The 24,023-nt window shown below is 37.0% G+C and overlaps 1 protein-coding gene across 1 annotated transcript in view; it reads left to right on the forward strand.

Moving 5' to 3' along the window:
• LOC100375352 (kelch domain-containing protein 3-like) overlaps window positions 1-24,023 on the forward strand; it is a 63,775-nt gene that overhangs the window by 37,135 nt on the left and 2,617 nt on the right. Inside the window, exons 8-9 of the mRNA XM_002731211.4 lie at window positions 14,178-14,257; window positions 22,547-22,625. Of these exons, the coding sequence (XP_002731257.1) occupies window positions 14,178-14,257; window positions 22,547-22,625 (159 nt within the window). The remainder of the gene's footprint in view (window positions 1-14,177; window positions 14,258-22,546; window positions 22,626-24,023) is intronic.

Genomic DNA, 24,023 nt, shown 5'->3' on the forward strand with positions numbered 1-24,023 from the left:
TCACTAGACCAATTTACTAACTGTGCTGCAATGACAGCAATCCCAGCATACTTCACTAGACCAATTCACTAACTGTGCTGCAATGACAGCAATCACTGCAAGTTTCACTAGACCAATTCACTAACTGTGGTGCAAAGACAGCAATCCCTGCAAGCTTCACTAGACCAATTCACCAACTGTGCTGCAATGACAGCAATCCCTGCAAGCTTTACTAGACCAATTCAACAACTGTGCTGCAGTGACAGCAATCCCTGCAAGCTTCACTAGACAAATTCAACAACTGTGCTGCAGTGACAGCAATCCCTGCAAGCTTCACTAGACCAATTCACCAACTGTGCTGCAGTGACAGCAATCACTGCAAGCTTCACTAGACCAATTCACCAACTGTGCTGCAGTGACAGCAATCACTGCAAGCTTCACTATACTAATTCAACAACTGTGCTGCAGTGACAACAATCACTGCAAGCCTCGCTAGACCAATTCACCAACTGTGCTGCAGTGACAGCAATCCTTGCAAGCTTCACTAGACCAATTCACCAACTGTGCTGCAGTGACAGCAATCACTGCAAGCTTCACTAGACCATTCAACAACTGTGATGCAGTGACAGCCATCACTGCAAGCCTCGCTAGACCAATTTAACAACTGTGCTGCAATGACAGCAATCCCTGCAAGCTTTACTAGACCAATTCACCAACTGTGCTGCAATGACAGCAATCCCTGCAAGCTTCACTAGACCAATTCAACAACTGTGCTGCAGTGACAGCAATCACTGCAAGCTTCACTAGACCAATTCAACAACTGTGCTGCAGTGATAGCAATCACTGCAAGCTTCACTAGACCAATTCAACAACTGTGCTGCAGTGACAGCAATCACTGCAAGCTTCACTAGACCAATTCAACAACTGTGCTACAGTGACAGCAATCCCTGCAAGCTTCGCTAGACCAATTCACCAACTGTGCTGCAGTGACAACAATCCCTGCAAGCTTCACTAGACCAATTCACCAACTATGCTGTAGTAACAGCAATCCCTGTAAGCGTCACTAGACCAATTCACCAACTATGCTGCAATGGCAGCAATCCCTGCAAGCTTCACTAGACCAATTCAACAACTGTGCTGTAGTGACAGCAATCACTGCAAGCTTCACTAGACCAATTCAACAACTGTGCTGCAGTGACAGCAATCACTGCAAGCTTCACTAGACCAATTCAACAACTGTGCTGCAGTGACAGCAATCACTGCAAGCTTCACTAGACCAATTCAACAACTGTGCTGCAATGACAGCAATCCCTGCAAGCCTCGCTAGACCAATTCACCAACTGTGCTGCAGTGACATCAATCACTGCAAGCTTCACTAGACCAATTCACCAACTGTGCTGCAGTGACAACAATCCCTGCAAGCTTCACTAGACCAATTCACCAACTGTGCATCAATAACAGCAATCACTGCAAGCTTCACTAGACCAATTCACAAACTAATCTGCAATGACAGCAATCCCTACAAGCTTCACTAGACCAATTCACCAACTGTGCTGTAGGGACAGCAATCCCTGCAAGCTTTACTAGACCAATTCACCAACTGTGCTACAGTGACAGCAATCCCTGCAAGCTTCACTAGACCAATTCAACAACTGTGCTGCAGAGACAACAATCCCTGCAAGCTTCACTAGACCAATTCACCAACTATGCTGTAGTAACAGCAATCCCTGTAAGCTTCACTAGACCAATTCACCAACTATGCTGCAATGGCAGCAATCCCTGCAAGCTTCACTAGACCAATTCAACAACTGTGCTGCAGTGACAGCAATCCCTGCAAGCCTCGCTAGACCAATTCACCAACTGTGCTGCAGTAACATCAATCACTGCAAGCTTCACTAGACCAATTCTCCAACTGTGCTGCAGTGACAACAATCCCTGCAAGCTTCACTTGACCAATTCACCAACTGTGCATCAATGACAGCAATCACTGCCAGCTTCACTAGACCAATTCACAAACTAATCTGCAATGACAGCAATCCCTGCAAGCTTCACTAGACCAATTCACCAACTGTGCTGTAGTGACAGCAATCCCTGCAAGCTTTACTAGACCAATTCACCAACTGTGCTGCAATGACAGCAATCCCTGCAAGCTTCACTAGACCAATTCACCAACTGTGCTGCAGTGACAGCAATCACTGCAAGCTTCACTAGACCAATTCACCAACTGTGCTGCAGTGACAGCAATCACTGCAAGCTTCACTAGACCAATTCAACAACTGTGCTGTAGTGACAGCAATCCCTGCAAGCTTCACTAGACCAATTCACCAACTGTGCTGCAGTGACAGCAATCACTGCAAGCTTCACTAGACCAATTCACCAACTGTGCTGTAGTGACAGCAATCCCTGCAAGCTTCACTAGACCAATTCACCAACTGTGCTGTAGTGACAGCAATCCCTGCAAGCTTCACTAGACCAATTTACCAACTGTGCTGCAGTGACAGCAATCACTGCAAGCTTCACTAGACCAATTCACAAACTAATCTGCAATGACAGCAATCCCTGCAAGTTTCACTAGACCAATTCACCAACTGTGCTGTAGTGACAGCAATCCCTGCAAGCTTTACTAGACCATTTCAACAACTGTGCTGCAGTGACAGCAATCACTGCAAGCTTCACTAGACCAATTCACAAACTAATCTGCATTGACAGCAATCCCTGCAAGCTTCACTAGACCAATTCACCAACTGTGCTGTAGTGACAGCAATTCCTGCAAGCTTTACTAGACCAATTCACCAACTGTGCTGTAGTGACAGCAATCCCTGCAAGCTTTACTAGACCAATTCACCAACTGTGCTGCAATGACAGCAATCTCTGCAAGCTTCACTAGACCAATTCACCAACTGTGCTGCAATGACAGCAATCACTGCAAGCTTTACTAGACCAATTCACCAACTGTGCTGCAATGACAGCAATCCCTGCAAGCTTCACTAGACCAATTCACCAACTGTGCTGCAGTGACAGCAATCACTGCAAGCTTTACTAGACCAATTCAACAACTGTGCTGTAGTGACAGCAATTCTTATAAGCTCCACTAGACCAATTCACCAACTGTGCTGTAATGACAGCAATCCCTGCAAGCTTTACTAGACCAATTCACCAACTGTGCTGTAATGACAGCAATCCCTGCAAGCTTCACTAGACCAATTCACCAACTGTGCTGCAGTGACAGCAATTCTTGCAAGCTCCACTAGACCAATTCACCAACTGTGCTGCAGTGACAGCAATTCTTACAAGCTTCACTAGACCAATTCACCAACTGTGCTCCAATGACAGCGATCACTGCAAGCTTCACTAAACCAATTCACCAGCTGTGCTGCAATGACAGCAATCTCTGCAAGCTTCACTAGACCAATTCACCAACTGTGCTGCAAAGACAGCAATCTCTGCAAGCTTCACTAAACCAATTCACCAACTGTGCTGCAAAGACAGCAATCTCTGCAAGCTTCACTAAACCAATTCACCAGCTGTGCTGCAAAGACAGCAATCTCTGCAAGCTTCACTAGACCAATTCACCAGCTGTGCTGCAAAAACAGCAATCTCTGCAAGCTTCACTAAACCAATTCACCAGCTGTGCTGCAAAGACAGCAATCTCTGCAAGCTTCACTAAACCAATTCACCAGCTGTGCTGCAAAGACAGCAATCTCTGCAAGCTTCACTAGACCAATTCACCAGCTGTGCTGCAAAGACAGCAATCTCTGCAAGCTTCACTAAACCAATTCACCAGCTGTGCTGCAAAGACAGCAATCTCTGCAAGCTTTACTAGACCAATTCACCAGCTGTGCTGCAAAGACAGCAATCTCTGCAAGCTTCACTAGACCAATTCACCAGCTGTGCTGCAAAGACAGCAATCTCTGCAAGCTTCACTAAACCAATTCACCAGCTGTGCTGCAAAGACAGCAATCTCTGCAAGCTTCACTAAACCAATTCAACAACTGTGCTGCAGTGACAGCAATCACTGCAAGCTTTACTAGACCAATTCAACAACTGTGCTGTAGTGACAGCAATTCTTATAAGCTCCACTAGACCAATTCACCAACTGTGCTGTAGTGACAGCAATCCCTGCAAGCTTTACTAGACCAATTCACCAACTGTGCTGCAGTGACAGCAATCACTGCAAGCTTCACTAGACCAATTCACAAACTAATCTGCAATGACAGCAATCCCTGCAAGCTTCACTAGACCAATTCATCAACTGTGCTGTAGTGACAGCAATTCTTGCAAGCTCCACTAGACCAATTCACCAACTGTGCTGTAGTGACAGCAATCCCTGCAAGCTTTACTAGACCAATTCACCAACTGTGCTGCAGTGACAGCAATCACTGCAAGCTTCACTAGACCAATTCACCAACTGTGCTGCAGTGACAGCAATCACTGCAAGCTTCACTAGACCAATTCAACAACTGTGCTGTAGTGACAGCAATCCCTGCAAGCTTCACTAGACCAATTCACCAACTGTGCTGCAGTGACAGCAATCACTGCAAGCTTCACTAGACCAATTCACCAACTGTGCTGTAGTGACAGCAATCCCTGCAAGCTTCACTAGACCAATTTACCAACTGTGCTGCAGTGACAGCAATCACTGCAAGCTTTACTAGACCAATTCGACAACTGTGCTGCAGTGACAGCAATCACTGCAAGCTTCACTAGACCAATTCACAAACTAATCTGCAATGACAGCAATCCCTGCAAGTTTCACTAGACCAATTCACCAACTGTGCTGTAGTGACAGCAATCACTGCAAGCTTCACTAGACCAATTCACCAACTGTGCTGCAAAGACAGCAATCTCTGCAAGCTTCACTAAACCAATTCACCAACTGTGCTGTAGTGACAGCAATCTCTGCAAGCTTCACTAAACCAATTCACCAGCTGTGCTGCAAAGACAGCAATCTCTGCAAGCTTCACTAAACCAATTCACCAGCTGTGCTGCAAAGACAGCAATCTCTGCAAGCTTCACTAGACCAATTCACCAGCTGTGCTGTAGTGACAGCCTGATTGGTAGTCAATTTGTCATGATAACAATATAAATATATTCATTTCATTGGCAAACCGATAAACTAACAATTCTCAGTTTTGTGAATTTCAAAATGTGAAAATTTCAAAAATTTCAAATATGTCTAATATGGCAAATTTTGTTTCAAAAATGTCGAAAAATGCATTTCAAAATTCTAAAATTATGTACTTTTCAAAAATGACAAACATGCATTTCAAAATTGAAAGTGTAAAATTATCTTGTCTTGGCCATGTATGAAAACCTAATTATACCCCACCACTACTGTCAAATTACTGCTAGGGTAATTTACACTTCTGTAGAAGTAGTAGCAAAAGCTATTAAGTCAAAAAGAAAACTAACACATTCACTACGTAAGGTCTTTGGTTTGCCCTTAATGTAATGATTCTTGATGGCTGTCTTGAAGGTCACACTTCGGTGTTTCTTATCAGCACACAGTAACATCATACAAACCTCAGCATTATACATAGTCTTCAGTCACTATTCAATATTGTACTGCATGCAAGATTTACACCTCTATATAAGTATGTCAATAAGGAAACTGTTCCAATAACAATGATGTGCATACCACAGTTGGGTGTAACGCTTGTAAGATTGTCTGGCAATTGTACACAGATCAATGGTTTCTGAATCACTTGACTTGAGATTTATCCTATAAAGTATATGTTTGGGCATGTTTGAATCAACAAATGAAATCAGCTTTGTTTGAGAGACGACTTATTTTTGGTTGAAAAACCTTAATTTTTGGTGAAAATATCTTTAAAAGATGCCAAAGAAAAGATATGGTTTTGCCATCTGACAATAAACATGACACTCTCTTTCTCTTACATTAATAAAAATTACCCAAAGATTTTGTTCAAATCAAATTAGTGTGCCTAGAATAATCACACATAAACCAATAATTGAATTTAATGTACAGTGGATCTTTTAAATATGACTTTATTAGTTTTACCACAGTCAATAGACCAATGTAGCAAATAGCATATATTTATTTAAATATAAATTTCTATGTCAAAAATTCAAAAAAAAAATGGTTTACAAGATTATTTCATCAAAGTTCAAGTGACTTTGAAAAAAAATAGATTCTATTACAATAAACAGATTCAAGAAAAAGGGAACAAGTACCCTGAGTTGACTCAGAATCTCAGACACTTTTGACACCTGGGGGTCATAGGTTGGGAGTATATTAAATATGTATAAGACGTCTATACCACCTTTTCATAATTGATTATAATCAGGTTATAATGGTGTATATTGTATGCATTACTAAATTATATATATACACTCCAGTGTACAATTTATTATTATATTGCAATATGTATAAAGGTACCAACTATCAGCTCATTGTTTTGGTATCTACAAAATGCGCCTTCAACAATTTCCTATCATAAACTTTGGATAAACACCACTAAGAATTATAGAGGAAAAAGCAGATGTTGTTGATCATGTTGTTTTCCTTAAGCCTTCAACAAGCAGTCAAACATGTTAAATTGAAAATACTTCTTGAACTGCGACTTGTGACATGTGATTTTTTTTTTAGATTAATAAATATTATAATAAGCAGCCTCTTCAGAATTGTTGAGTTTATTGGAAAAATATGATTCAGTAAGCAAAGTGTATTTATTTTAATGCATTTTTAATATTTTGATTTTATATTTCAATCTCTGTTTCCCCATTCAACTGAAATCCTAAGTGTTCTTGAAACAGTCATCTCTATTTCAGGTTTATAAATTATAAAGTTATAAGGATTGAGTTCCTGGGTGGATTGTACACTAAACACTGAAGAGAAAACAGTGGTTGCCCTGGAAATTAAACCAAGAACTGAGCTCATAGAATTATTATATCTATTTTTTGTGATACAAAGACTACAAATACTAATGTAGATACTAACAAAACCTTTACTGATATTCATGTTATTACCATTGAATTAGGACCCAGCATTGATTATTATTTTGAAAAGATCATATTTCTATGGACTGTTGCATTTATGTATTTCATTTCCTGGTTCATGAACTGTTACACTCCCTCTATGTTTACGTCTTTGGTTTGCACTTGAAAGTTCTTGAGCTTCAGAGTGCAGCCATCAACCAACCAACCAACAATAAAACAACTTCTAGTAGTAGTAAAAGTTGTAACAAAGCTAAGTCAATAAGGAAACTGTCTGTTCTGCTCTGATAACAATAGTGTCCATACCACAGTTGGGTGTAACGCTTGTAAGGTTATTTATCATGTCTGGTAATTGTACACAGATCAATAGTTTCTGAATCTCATTTGGGTGTTAATTTGTGCTATAAATTACAGACGGTTCTGTTTGACCTCATTTCAGGCAACTAAATATATAATAAAATGTACTTGTCATATGTTATTAATTCAACAGTGTACAAGAATACTAAACATAATTTATTTTAGGTTGAATATGTTATTGTTTAAAAGCACTAACACGATGACAAAAAAATGATGAAACTCTGCTTGTGATAAATATAAGTATAATTCTTGTATCCCGGTAATACACAAACTCAACTTCAAATAAATACAAGACAGATATTCACACGTGTCAGGCCGGTCGAAGACTGCGTTGGGATTAGAATGTGTAATTGACATCACCTGATATTAGCGACTTAAAGTCTGGGTGCATCACAAGACAACCTATATTGAAGCAAAGTAATAATTGCTATATATTTACTTACAATGTACATAATAAAATTAATCAAAACTTTACCTATCAATAAAAAACTAAAATGTCGTAATTGAGTCAGATTTGTTAAAATGACATGTGGTTATTCCAACAGGTTTTACAGTATCGACAGTTAATGTCTAAAACACCAGGAAAAATCATTGTTTCCTAGTTAATTATATGTTTTGACTCAATATACAATATTTAGATTATCTATTATGATATACAGATGTATCACATATACCGTGTATATGCACACACAGCATTAGTAACTTAAATTTGGTGACTTGTATGGTATTAGGAACAATAAAACATTGTCTACCGACAACTGCTTCATTAGAAAGTTTTAAATCTTAGAAATAAAAATGTAATTTCTGTTTTAGGTTTTTTAAATAAAATGTTTTAGAGTGAGTCCTGTTAGATGGATCGAACACTGAAGAGAATGCAATAGCTGCCCTGGGAAACCGAGAACAAAGTGCAAAGAATTTAAATAACTTATGTGTTAAAGTTGTGTTTGCATCTGTCACCAGGTGCAACACATATTTTATGTAATGTCATCAACTATGGTAATGTACACACTCTTATTCATGTACATAGTTACCATTGCATGTGTTATATAGAATGCTAGTGAGTATTAAACAATTACGTTCTCATTACTGGCTAATGTACTGCACTGACGTCATAAAGCTCACTAATGTGCAGAAAGATAAATTATAATTATTAAGTAATGGTAGGTACATTATGTGCATAGCCAGCACAGTTATCATCAAATTGATATGCTCATCTATCTGGTGTTATTGAAGTATACATGCCTATTTGTGACATATGCCACACTATATTAATGGAGAACTCAATAGATATTTATAGTTCTAAACAAAACAGAAACTATATACATTATTTAGGTAAACCATGTTTATAGAGTTATAACATATACTTTAGATGTACAAAGGTTTAATTATTATCCTATTGTTTGAAAACCTCCAATAAATTACTGAGTAAAAAACACATATGAATACTTATGGTGTACGTGAACTTGAATAAACTATAATGACATGTACTGCATGCATCAAGGGCAAGGATGAAATCTGTTGATAAATTTGTCAAATTTGAGTACTTGGTACGTGTATATAAATATGGAACACATGGCATGATTCTAGAATCTCGTGTTGTTTTCACATTAACTCTCAGTGACCTCAGACTAATAGTAATGGATTGCCAATAACTATAAAAAAAATGCATCAGGCAATGTGTGAATGAGATGGAACTAACAAAACCTGTTAGAATAGTGTCACCTAAATTTGGTGTTATATATTGTATTAAAGATCTACAAAATGTGTTTGAAGGATTTCTAATCAATTTGAAATGGCAGGTGCTTAATAGAGTTTGTACTAAGTGAGGCAGACCTTTGATATAGAATAGCACCAACTGTGACATTAGTAAAGAAGACCACACTATAAATAAACACGAGGGGGTACATCGGGTTACACAGTTATAGTTAGAAATTAACAATACATAACAAAAATAAACATAATTGTTTCATATGTTGTATTTTTAGTCACTTGATGGACACAATCGTTTATTCATTTCACAATATGATGGCTGGTGTTATATGACTGCCATTTTAAAGCTGAACATGTATCTACTCAATTTTAGCCATTTTGGAACTGGATTTCTGTTCTGAATCAATTCATGTTTATTTTCTTAAGATGCAATAGCATGTTACTGTTATTGTTTCTTGCTGCATACATTGAAAGTGATGGGACCTCGGTGCACATTATTTTGTTTTTCAGATCAGGTGGTAACCATTTTGTTTCAATGAAAGCATTTCCAGAGATATTATCTGTAACATGCCTGGACTGATCGTGTTCAAACTTGACATGTACATCACAAATGTTGTCACATATACGCAAATTCATTTGTTTCATGATCAAAATTCTAAATTGCCAATTGACATTCAGTTTAGCTCTGAAATAGCATCAGAATTTAAAATCTGCTGCATAAACTGATTTTGACTTGGCACATACCAATACATTGAACATCAAGAGAGACCTTGATACACATCAAGTTGTTTTACAGATCTAATTCAAAATGGCCATTTTAATACAAAAATGCATCAAAATCAAGCACTTCAAAATCAAATCAGTCCAGAGCCTGATCTAGATTGTGAATGAATGACAATTTTGTTCAAACTTGATACATGTATTGCAATTCATAGGACCTAGATGCATTGTTTTACTGATTGAATTCAAAATGGCTGAGTGGCCAATATATTGTTTTTTAGAATGCTGCTTCTTATCCATGTTTCTGACTGTCTTTACTGTTCACACACATGTTGTTAACACTGGACTGATCAAAGGTGGTTTCCTCTTTGCCATTTTAGTTGCAAAAACTCTCTTAATTGAGCATTTATGTTAGCTGGACAAGCAATATGATGGAATACTTGTAAACCACTGTAAAAAAAAATGCAATTTTTCATGAGAATTGATATTTGTCTTTGAAAGAGATATGCAATTACCACTCAATTTGTTATTTTTTTATCTTAATACCACAGGTGTTTACTACTAAGAGTTTATTGAATAATTATATGTAAATTGATCTGAGTCATAAATTTCATGTAATCAGAGTTATGACTTGAACACTGATGAGATGGTTTTCATGAATAAACTCTCATCAGGGATATACTCTGCATATTCTGTTCTGAAAATTAGTAGCAGTAATAAATTTGTTGTGATAGATCACTTTTGTAACCCGTGTTCAATTAGAGAATTACTAACTGTCAGTGCTACTCATGTTCCATGTTTCAAGGAAGATTGGACAATACAGTTTGTGGAATTTTTAAGTTAGTGATGACTGGGAAAACTTATTGTAAATATTATTATAAACATTTTTTGATTACACAAGTTTACCGGCATTTGTAGTATATATGTCCTTTACAATAAACGAATTGAGCAATATATAATGGTTACACTTTAAAAGTTCAAATTATCCTATTTTTGACTGGATGCAATAAGCACGACTGCTTGTCAAGTATTATACAGGGTTCCTATGAATTGTCTCCTGTAACTGTCCACTATAATATCTCTTCTGATATAAAATAATTATAATGGCCTTCAAGCATTCTACAGAATTTGTAAGTCTTTGTAGCTGTGTGTGATCTCGATTGACTGTGCTGCTCATTTTGTCTGTTGCAATTTACTCAGGAAAACCATTAATCGCAGCATGCATGCCTGTTTTGAATTCTTATTCAAGAGTTAAGTGGCATATAATCACAGCTAAACTAGAGAGGCTAGTACATTATATAGCCATATGATTTTAAAATCACAATACACCAATAAAATTATGATATTTTTTTAATGTGACATTGATTTGACATTTTGGGAATGTATTGCAAGCAGTACTCGATCCATGCATACTTCTCAACACCTATGACCTTCAGCTGAATTCTATCACCTTTCTCAGATTATTGTGAGTGCGTGTCTATGCAACCGTACTGCAAGGCATCATCTGTACCTGTATATAGGCCATGCAGTTATACCATATTTGATTCATTCAAAATCGTGTTATGAATGCTATTGTTCACGGATGTGGATTGTCATTCACTTTCGTTTGCATGCATGTACTTGTGTCTGTTGAAAGAAAATTTTACATTAAGCTATATGGGCTTAAAAAGGAATTCCAGGCTAGCAACATGATATTCTCAGATGAAAGAGCTACACAAATACAAGGGAATACAATTTATATCTTTTCAATATCAATATTAATATTTTGTTCTATAAATATATTTTTTTAATTAGTATACATTACCCATCATTTTGATTTTCCTGCAAGGAATTGTGGGTAAAATATGACATCTGTAACTGTATGACATGAGAAATACTGATGCAAATTAGTTCCAATTTTCAGTGTGAATATTATACATGTATATAATTGTAAGTAAGTTGCAAAAAGACAAAAAGGATATTGCTCAAAAAATAAAATACTAGTAAATAAAAATGATTATTCATTGTTGAAAATAGAATGACACTTTTTAATCCCTTTTTGGGAGCTAATAGATTAAATATAACCTGTATAGTGTATTGTCAATGATAAATTGTATAAAATACAAGAATTGATCATTTGGTAAAATGTATGTAAAAATGCAAAAAACAAATATTTTCATTTCTGTTGCCATGACAACTATTTATATATACCAGTAGTTGGCACCAGTTTGCCACCATATTCTAAGTTTTAAAACAATTTGAAGTTCTACTTTAGTAGTTACAGATGAAATAATTTTAGCAGTTTTTTAGAACAGTTGGTATGATATCAAGGCAGCTAAAACTAAGAGCAATAATAATTTAATCATTTTTAATAACAATGTGAGTTATTGCTTTCAACTCATGTGGTTGGGAGCATCTTAGAAAAATCTACACTTCAATATACATGTAGTCATAACTCATTTTGGTCTTATATGAACCTAGCTATGTTATAGTTTACCCACAATGCTTGCTTTCTTTTTTGTGTTACTAGTCGAAGGCTCTTGTAATAAGCCAAGATGGCAATGAACATATGTGGTATGGCTTCTTGTGGTATGATAACTGCAGCACAGACAGCAGTCATGTTGATCTTTCCTTTAAAGTAGGAATGGCTTAAAAATAGCCAGATTTAATTAGTCCCCGTTTGAACACAGTCTGAAAATGGGGACTTATGTTTTGACTTCCATGCATGTGTGCGTGCGTGCCTGTATCTTAGAAATGCCTGGACCAATCACAATCAAACTTCACACATACATCATACATGACATTATACATATGCACATCAATTTGTTTCACGATCTGATTCAAGATGGCCAAATGACAGCCATTTTTGTACTGATAAAATCATCAAAATTAAGCATTTCTTGGCTGTTTACAGATGGATTTTGTTCAAACTTGGTATATACATTGGACATTATAGGACCTTGATGCACATCATTTTGTTTTTCAGATAAGATTCAAAATGGCCAACTGGCAGCCATTTTGTTTTAATGAATGGGGTTTGAGTGCCATATCTCTGAGTTGCTTTGACTAATTATGTTCAAATTTTAAATATTCATTATACATCATTTCATAGATATACAGATATATTGGTTTGACGATCCTATTAAAAATTGCCGAATGGTGGCCATTTTTGTGCTAAAAAATCATCAAATATCAAGCATTTCTGGCATTTATAGATGGATTTCATTCAAACTTGGTACATACGTTAGACATTATGGTTCCTGGTACACATCATTTTATTTTTCTGATTGGATTCAAAATGGCTGACTGGCGGCCAATTTATTTTAATGAATGGGCTTCTAGAGCCATACCTCTGACTTGCTTTGACTGATTATGTTTTTAATATTCATTATACATCATGTCATAGATATACAGATATATTGGTTTGATGATCCTATTCAAAATGGCCGAATGGTGGCCATTTTTGTGCTAACATCAAATATCAAGCATTTATGGATGAATTTCGTTGAAGCTTACTACACACATGCACGTCATTTTATTTTTCAGATCAGGTTTAAAGTGGCTGACTGGCGGCCATTTTGTTTTAATGAATGGGCTTCTAGAGTCATATCTCTGACATGCTTTGACTGATTATGTTCAAATTTTATATATTCATTATACATCCTGCTATAGATATATACATGTATTCAAAATGACTGATTTTGTCTTAATTAATGCTGTTCCAAAGCCATATCTCTCAATGTGAACAAGTACTTGTTTGACGATCAGATACAAATGTTAATCATTTTATTGTTAAACATTATCATCATAATCATATTCCTAACAGGGACTGTGCCGTGCATGGCTTGTTTTTAATAAGTACACTCCTTAGCATAATATTCTAGTTTGTATTCATCCTGAAATCTGATTTAATATCTGAGTGCCTAAGGACAAGGTTGTAATAGTTACGCAAGGTTATCTTGAAATATTCACATCTAAACAATTTTGTTAAATGGTTTATTACAAGCTACAATCCCATCCCAAGGTCATCTCTGGTACCAATATAGGGCATTGACATAGATGCAATCTCAAAGTCACCTTGGGCGACCAATCTAAATCATTCATAATAAATTTTTATTTTATGCTTGTCATAACATAATAATATTTATTTTAACAAGATGGTAACTGTACATCTCTATTAGTATATGCATAGAGCAATAAAAATGGCATTACCAAACAGTATTGTATTTGCCAATGTATTTCAATACTTCTTTATACTGAAAGTAAATTTGGTCTTTGTTTATTAATATTATTATTAATATACATATTTACTTTTACTAGAAAAATGAAATGTATTCGTACAATCCATCTTTGCACTGTATTTAATTTTTAGGAAATATTATTTGATCTGTAATTTTTGCGTAAATTGTAATAATGTACAAAACTATGTGAAAATGACACTTAGAGGACTTCAGTAGTTATTTTTTATTTTTCAGTCCATGTGAAGATCCTACCCCCGGTGCTGGGGATGATTTAAATTTAATGGATCATTCGGATCTCTATATTTTAGATTTTGGTAAGTAATCATATTGATCTTATAAGGTCACACATCCGGCATTATTAGTGGTTGTATTCATCAACTGTGAAATCAGTAATTGAAATAAAAGGCAATCCTTTCAGAAATTAAAATGTGTATAATGGTAATCGAAGTAGTATGTAGAGTGATTAACTAAATATATCTTCACAAATATATATTTGATTCACATCATCAACCAGTCCAATGTATGTACATCATCAATATTGATAATTAATCATCTCAATCATGTTTTTTTTCTACTAGACTAAAAATGTGGTGACTTTATGTACTGTTGATATTGCTAAATGTTCAACGGACATCTAAGATTTAGAACATTGGTAAATTTAATACTATATTTTCAAAGTCTGCAGTCAAAGTCTACAGTCTGGTTCTTCAGTCTATGTCTGTAGTCAAGTGCAGTCAGATTCTGCAGTCAGAGATTGAATGATGAATTGTCAGGGTCAGTGTATACAGTCAAAGTCTGCAGTCCGTGTCTACAGTTTGTGTCCACAGTTTGTGTCTACAGTCAGTCTATAAAGTCCGTGTCTACAATCAGTGTCTACAATCCGTGTATACAGTCAAAGTCTGCAGTCCATGTCTACAGTTTGTGTCTACAGTCCGTGTATACAGTTTGTGTCTACAGTTTGTGTCTGCAGTCCGTGTATACAGTCCGTGTATACAGTCAAAATCTGCAGTCCATGTCTACAGTTTGTGTATACAGTCCGTGTCTACAGTCCATGTATACAGTCCATGTCTACAGTCAGTGTATACAGTCCGTGTATACAGTCCGTGTCTACATTCAGTGTATACAGTCCGTGTATACACAGGGATGAGAATTATCCGCAGAATTCCGCGGATTTCTAAGCCCCAGGGATCGATTTTCTGAAAGGTCTAAATCCAAAGAGAAAATTTTAGGGGGGTAAGAAAACAAATCTTGTTCATTCACCATAAGTAAACACACTGTCGGGCTATTGTTGTCGGCTGCAAGAGGCCTGTATCAGTGTATGGTTGAAGGGAGACAACTCTCGATGTCTTCAATGCGAAATGTTCTCGACTCTTTTCATCAGTGCAATCGTAAAATTCGAAGTGGTTTTGAAGTGTTCGAAGTAATATGTAACGACTAACATGATTGGCTGGGTTTTCTCTGATGGGCCAATCAATCAAGAGCTTTCATTTTCTTTTCAACAATGGTGCCATTTTATTGTTTCAATTGTTAGCTGCATTGGATTGTTGTTTACAAGTTTCATGCAGCGATAATGGTGAAATTTGTTACAAAAGACAACGAGTCAGCTGTGTGAGAGATCGATAAAGACATTCGGAACAAATTTTGTTGGGCATGGCCTGACATGGAAGTGACTTTCACCGTGCGAATCGGGAAGAAAAAATTAAGTGGTAACTGAACAAGCCAGTAGGTTGGTTGGCGATCCGCTCCACTCAAAAAACAAGCAACATGTTTTCGGCTGTTTCCATGGTAGGACATGAACGAGAAACTAACGTCAGCTTATAACTAAATGGGCCCCGTATACAAAGTTTGTGTATACAGTCAAAGTCTGCAGTTAAAGTCTGCAGTCCATGTCAACAGTCCGTGTATACTGTCTGGGGCAGGGGGGATTGGCACGAGAGGGCACCATCCGATCTGAATGGAATGTTTAGACGTCAGTCGTCTGTAGCACGTCGTCAAAAAAACAACGTCCTGTTTGCAAACAGATGAAATAATTTCAGCCATTTCTTTACAAAATAATCCTCAAAAAAACTTAGATATATTTCGTAGAAAAATACACTGCAGGCTCCAAAATTATGTCTATTGCAAAACAATTCGACTAACAAGTTTGACGCCACATTTATTGCTGGAGCCCGAGTACTACGCGTGATTTTATTGCGTTCAAAACTTTTACATTTCAAACTGCGCATGCACACACACTGTGGTTACTGGAAATGCATACTAATTAGATAAATTGTCACTTATAAAAGTCACTGAAAACATTTTGAGCAATACTAGATTCTCCTGTAAATTCGCCCATCCGAAAAATCGCCCGGGGGGTTTCATGGCTGGTGGGTCTTTATTTGGGTTCAAATTTTCAAAAAATTATCATCAAATATTTTAGGGAGCTTATATTTTCATTGAAAAATCTACCTACGCAGACTTTCAACGGAAGTTGGACCACTCAAAACGATAGAAACTAAACTTGTATACATTTTTTTCTAGCTAGATTAAAAAGTAGACCGTGCATCTTTCTCCAAAAATATCACATTAACAAACCTTGTGCGCCAAATACAATTATTTTGTTTCATTTTATTAGTAACGAACGTATATTCTAAAAGAAGTTTCAAATAGCAACTAACACAACTGCATTGCGTAGTAGCAAATGATCATGGTAGCGCAATCCCATCATGCCAAGTTTTACAATTGTTGATTATTACCTAGTACATGTAATTATTATAATAACGTGCAATAAATAAATTGTTGAATTGTTATGAAATGCAAATAAACTTATTTCATCGTACGTGAATGATTCTGATCGCATTTGCAACGCTTGATGCTGTAGAAATGAATATCCACCATGTTTTGACCTGAGATGATGTTCTTTGACCTGACAGATCAAATCGATAATTACCCAATGAAAACGATGGATGATGCCAACGTGTTCAAATTACCATAGCAGATTTAAACATGTTGATGTTATTGAACCCAGCACGGATAAGATTTGCCGATGTTGTTGTATGATCTTTTGGCTTGGATTTTGATGGGAAAGCGACATGATTTGTTTTTAAACAAAAAAATTAGTTGTTTTCAAAAACAAAACTGAGCATTTGAAGAATAATTTAACATTATTTACAGCGATAACAACTCATTGTCGAAACGAAGCTAACCCATTCACGCTAATCGCAATAAACATCAATACTCTTGAATAGGCATCAATGACTAGAGCAAAACTTTTAGGCATCAGAAAAGATTAAAATAACACCTTAAAAAACTGTTGAAAAATCATCCTGGGTGGTTTCTTGGTCCCATTTTATTTTTTTTAAAACCCAAACTGCTGTTTAACGGCCCTGGGCGAATTTACGTTGGAATTCGAATAATTTGCTATGACCAGGGTAAAGAGAAAACCTGTGCCTACTTTCAACAGTTTGCTGGAAAAAATACCTTTACATAATTTTTCAAATTATTTTTTCAGCTCGTAACGATAGAATCAGCCAATTTAGAATTAACATGTATGCTATCGTAAAGCATTTTGGCACAATTTTACTGAAAGTACAAGTTTTTCATTGCTCATGAATTATTTCAACCAATTGTGTCATGCAACCCCACCCCTGGTCTAGGGTACAGTCTGGGTCTAGAGTTTGGGTCTAGAGTCTAAGTCTAGTGTCTGAATCAGCAGTCAGGGTCTGCAGTCTGTCTTGAGAGTCCATATGATTGGAAGTGCACATAACCACAAATTACACTTATTGTTCATACCACTGTCCTTTAAGTAATTGTATGCATTTGTCCAACACCAATTTTATTCCCGATAAGAAACTTCTTATCAAACAAATAGTAAAGTAAATCAGTTTGTTCAAATATTATTTTTTAGAAAAAAATTTGATATATATCAACAAAACAAGGTATCCAGATCCATATCCTGGTACAATACATAGTCACATGTTGTGTTGTATTGAAAATACCGGGAGCCATCTGTGCATTAACAATATAAATTAAATCCTGTTTTGGTAATCATAGACATGTGTCCATATCACTTCTTTATGTGTTGGACAATATATAGAGAAAAACAGCTGAAATTTTAACAATAATTTTAATATAGCATCACAATACATAATAGTTGTGCTGACCAGATTGTAGATTCTATAGATGAGAGTTACAACACAACAATAGAACAATAGAAATGTGAGTGTTTGTTGTACCAACTAATTAATAATTGGAACATCATCGCTGGCACTCTTGTATCCCATTTGAATCAGCTGTCTGTGAAAGCTTTAATAGTATATTTATAGGGTAAACAAATAAGCCACCATGTGTTAGTAACATTTCTTCTATCCTTGGAAACCCTAATTGTTTAGTAGGACAAAGAATGTGAAATCCTTGATGGCTTGGTTGTTTATATATCTGATCAAGATTTTAATGTTTTTGGCACAGTTTATAAATAATTTTTTAATTATTTTCGCAATTTGAAAACATACCATTATTGTACGTGTACTGTTTCTTTTTCAATATGTCTCTGATTTATGAACATACACAATGTGTTTTTTTTAGCTGTTATGAAACATTTAAAAATAAATAGGAAATGTATCATTACGGTATGTTCAAAGAGTTTAAACTTGGTGGGCAAAGAATGGTTCCAATGAATGTCTGTATTTGACACATTGCCTGTCTGCTCTACAGATTGCCAAAATAAATAGAAATAACAATGTCAATGGGCGATGTGTTAAGATACTATTAAAAAATAAGTCAATAAAATCAAGATGTCTGTAACAATGGGATAAATTTGCCAAAATATTTTAGTTATATGCATATATTTTTCATTAGACAGAATTTTCCAATAATTATGTTAATATTGATATTATTGTTCAGTAACCTGTGTTTCCTAACTCTCATCTATAGAATCTACAATGCTGATCATCATGAATATGAGGTTATTACAAGGATACGTATGCTCGCTTATGCTCGTAATCATTCCATATTTGGAATTCACATGAAAATACCCCATAAAATACCACAAAATTAAGGCACGCTGTAACTTATGGCGTTATGGTGACAGATGTATTATAATATTATGTAATGTGATGCTATATTAAAATTATTGTTAAAATTTCAGCTGTTTTTCTCTATATATTGTCCAAGACATAAAGTAATATGCACACATGTCTAGGATTACCAAAACAGAATTTAATTTATATTGTTAATGCATAGATAGACAACTAAACATGTGACTATGTATTGTATCAGGATATGCATCTCAATGCTTTGTTGATATATGTCACATTATTTTCTAAAAAATAATATTTGACCAAACTGATTTACTTTATTCTTTGTTTGATAGGAAGTTTGGGACAAAATGGGGAATAAAATTGGTGTTGGAAGGACAAATTTGTTTTAGAAAAGTCTTACAATATTACAATATTCTTACAATGGGACACTCATTGAGTGTATTAAACACACAGTGGATCAGCAACACTAATTTTTAATATATTTCAATGTCTCCATACAGTTTTCTATTCTGTATTTGCTCTATTAGTAGCGCATACACTTACATAAATAACAGAAGATAAACATTAAGTGCAACTTCTGGCTTATACAAGACCTTAACAGTAGTTCCAGACTGCAGACCTGGTAGTAGCACTGGTCTGTAGACCTAGACTGTGGGTCAAGACTGTCAACCCAGACTGTTAACCTAGACTGTCAAATTTTAACCCAGACTGTTAACTCAGACTGCATCTCAGACTGTCAATTTTCGACCCAGACTGTCAAACCCAGACAGTCGACGTAAACTGCAGACCTAGACAGTGAACCGAGACTGTCAACGTAGATTGCAGACCTAGACTGTAGACCTAGACACATACCCAGACTGTCAACGTAGACTGCAGACCTAGACAGTAGACCTAAACACATACCCAGACTGTCAACCCAGACAGTCGATGTAAACTGCAGACCTAGACAGTGAACCGAGACTGTCAACGTAGATTGCAGACCTAGACTGCAGACCTAGACTGTGTACCCAGACTGTTAACATAGACTGCAGACCTTGACTGTCGAAATAGACTGCAGACCTAGTAGTAGAACCGGACTGTAGACCTAGATTGTGGGTCAAGACTGTCAACCCAGACTGTCAACCCAGACTGTTGACCTGGACTATCAACCCGAACTGTCAGCCCAGACTGTCGACGTAGACTGCAGACCTAGACTGTAGACCTAGACAGTCAACCCAGACTGTCAACCCAGACTGTACCCCTGGACTATCAACCAGAACTGTCAACCCAGACTGTCGACGTAGACTGCAGACCTAGACAGTCAACCCAGACTGTCAACCCAGACTGTTGACCTGGACTATCAACCCGAACTGTCAGCCCAGACTGTCGACGTAGACTGCAGACCTAGACTGTAGACCTAGACAGTCAACCCAGACTGTCAACCCAGACTGTTGACCTGGACTATCAACCCGAACTGTCAGCCCAGACTGTCGACGTAGACTGTAGACCTAGACAGTCAACCCAGACTGTCAACCCAGACTGTACCCCTGGACTATCAACCAGAACTGTCAACCCAGACTGTCGACGTAGACTGCAGACCTAGACAGTCAACCCAGACTGTCAACCCAGACTGTTGACCTGGACTATCAACCCGAACTGTCAGCCCAGACTGTCGACGTAGACTGCAGACCTAGACTGTAGACCTAGACAGTCAACCCAGACTGTCAACCCAGACTGTACCCCTGGACTATCAACCCGAACTGTCAGCCCAGACTGTCGACGTAGACTGCAGACCTAGACTGTAGACCTAGACAGTCAACCCAGACTGTCAACCCAGACTGTACCCCTGGACTATCAACCAGAACTGTCAACCCAGACAGTTGATGTAGACTGCAGACCTAGACAGTGAACCCAGACTGTCAACGTACACTGCAGACCTAGACTGTTGACATAGACTGCAGACCTAGACTGAAGATCTAGACATTTATTGAGTTAACCCAGACTGTCAACGTAGACTGAAGCCCAGACTGTCGACATAGACTGCAGACCTAAACTGTTGACATAGACTGTAGACCTAGACTGTCAACCCATGACAGTCGACGTAGACTACAGACCTGGTAGTAGAACCGAACTGTAGACCTAGACTGTGTGTCAAGACTGTCAACCCAGACTGTCAACCCAGACTGCATCTCAAACTGTAAATTTTCGACCCTGACTGTCAAACCCAGACTGTAGACCCGAATTGTCAGACCAGACTGTTGACATAGACTGCAGACCTAGACTGTCAACCCAGACAGTTGACATAGACTGCAGACCTAGACAGTGAACCCAGACTGTCAACGTAGACTGCAGACCTAGACAGTTAACCAAGACTGTCAACCCAGACAGTCGATGTAAACTGCAGACCTAGACTGTCAACCCAGACAGTCAACGAAGAGTGCAGACCTAGACTGCAGACCTAGACAGTGAACCCAGACTGTTAACATAGACTGCAGACCTTGACTGTCGAAATAGACTGCAGACCTAGTAGTAGACCTAGATTGTGGGTCAAGACTGTCAACCCAGACTGTTGACCTGGACTATCAACCCGAACTGTCAGCCCAGACTGTCAACGTAGACTGCAGACCTAGACAGTTAATCCAGACTGTCAACCCAGACAGTTGACGTAGACTACAGACCTGGTAGTAGAACCGGACTGTAGACCTAGACTGTGTGTCAAGACTGTCAACCCAGACTGTCAACCCAGACTGCATCTCAAACTGTCAATTTTCGACTGTAGACCCGAATTGTCAGACCAGACTGTTGACATAGACTGCAGACCTAGACAGTGAACCCAGACTGTCAACGTAGACTGCAGACCTAGACTGTAGACATAGACTGTTGACCTAGACTGTCAATGTAGACTGCAGATGTAGACTGTCAACATAGACTGCAGACCTAGACAGTTAACCCAGACTGTCAACCCAGACAGTCGACGTAGAATGTAGACCTAGACTGTCAACGTAGACTGCAGACCTAGACTGCAGACATAGACTGTTGACCTAGACTGTCAATGTAGACTGCAGATGTAAACTGTCAACATAGACTGCAGACCTAGACAGTTAACCCAGACTGTCAACCCAGACAGTCGACGTAGAATGTAGACCTAGACTGTCAACGTAGACTGCAGATCTAGACTGTCTACCAGACTGTGGTACCAGACTGTAGACACTGACAGCAGACCCTTATAATTCACCATTCAACCTCTGAAGCCTAATTACTTGATTAGTGATGCAATAAATGAAATAATTATATTTTAGTGGTAAATTAGTATATCTTATTATAGTATTAAATTTACCAATGTTCTAAATCTTAGATGTTCTTTGAACATTTAGCAATATTAGCAGTTAATAAAGTCACCACATTTTTAGTCTAGTGGAAAAAAAGGGGTTTGAGATGATTTCAACTTAATTTTAATATTGATGATATCTAACAATTAACAATATAGTAATATGTGAGAGGAATGAGTCCAACTGAAGCAGCATCACAATTCGCCATTTGTTTTGAATGTTTGATCAAAACTCATAAGTGTATGGTACTTAATATCATGTCTACTATTCTTTGCAGCACCAACTTTGAAAACACTATGCAAGTTATCTGTAATTACGCATAAATTGGATATATCAAGTCTACCCCATGATATCAGGTATGTATCCTTATTGACTATTGCCAGCAACACATATCGTATATCAACACAACGTATCATGTATATCACCATCATCAGGTTCCTCCAACAACACTGATACATTAACACATTCAATTATTTTCACATCAGGGTATACCAGACAGACAGACAGACAGACAGACAGACAGAATAACAACAGGGTATACAAGACAGACAGCCAGACAGATTATCAACATTAGGGTATACCAGACAGACAGACAGACAGACAGACAGACAGACAGACAGAATAACAACAGGGTATACAAGACAGACAGCCAGACAGATTATCAACATTAGGGTATACCAGACAGACAGACAGACAGACAGACAGACAGAATAACAAAAGTATTATACCTAGAAATAATAAACATAGCTTGTATTATGTTATACCACTAATATGTATGTTTTTTCTCTTCTACCTCATCAAATCAATTTTATCTGAAACATTTAATAATATAACATAATGTAATATACTTTGTGTACAATGTCTATATAAATGGTATCAGCTGTGTTTATTGCAATCAATGTTTATTCAGTAATGCTCCATTTTGTGCCTCTAAATTAGTCGTGATCAGTATATTTCTAAGCATGATAAATACCCCAAATTATCTATGCAGACTAATTATATGCAATTATATGCAACAATAATGATGAAATGTCAATGGTATGGACATACTGTATTAAAAATGCGCCTATAATAGAAGTACCATATGTACTTTATTAGAAACTATCTATAATACAATCTCCATATTGGCTCTATTAGAAGCAACACCAATATAAGCACACATCTGCCAAAAATGTGTTTACTGTGAGCTAGATTATTAAAATATGGCTTATTTTGGCCATATATAGATAAACTTTTTTCATTTTTGCAAGCACCATCTGTTTCTAATAACGTAAAATTTGAAGAATTTAATAATCAGTCAATTTTTGACTCCCGTGTGCGTAGCACAAAAAGGGAGTCTTTGCAGTTAGTGTGTCTGTCTGTTTGTCTGTGTGTGTCTGTTCCACTGATATCTCAAGAACCATACATTGATTTTTGATGAAACTTGGTGCATAGATGCTCTGGGCCAATGCGCATATTTGATTAGGTTTTGGTAAAAATCCATGCATATTAATTACCTAATTTGCATGATAATTAGCTGATTTTTAGCTGTTCCATGACTGTTCCACCTATATCTAAAGAACCACTCATTGGATTTTGATGAAACTTGGCACATAGATGCTCCAAACTAATGTGCAGATTTGGTTAGTTTTGGGTAAAAATCTGTGCAATATTAATTACCTAATTTGCATAATGATTAATCAATTTTCAGCTTTTCCACTGATGTCTCAAGTAGTAATCATCACATTTCAATGAAACTTGATACATAGATATCA

The sequence above is a fragment of the Saccoglossus kowalevskii genome, chromosome 2 (assembly GCF_978046115.1).
Source record: "Saccoglossus kowalevskii chromosome 2, keSacKowa6.1, whole genome shotgun sequence".
In the NCBI taxonomy this organism is placed as follows: Eukaryota; Metazoa; Hemichordata; class Enteropneusta; family Harrimaniidae; genus Saccoglossus; species Saccoglossus kowalevskii.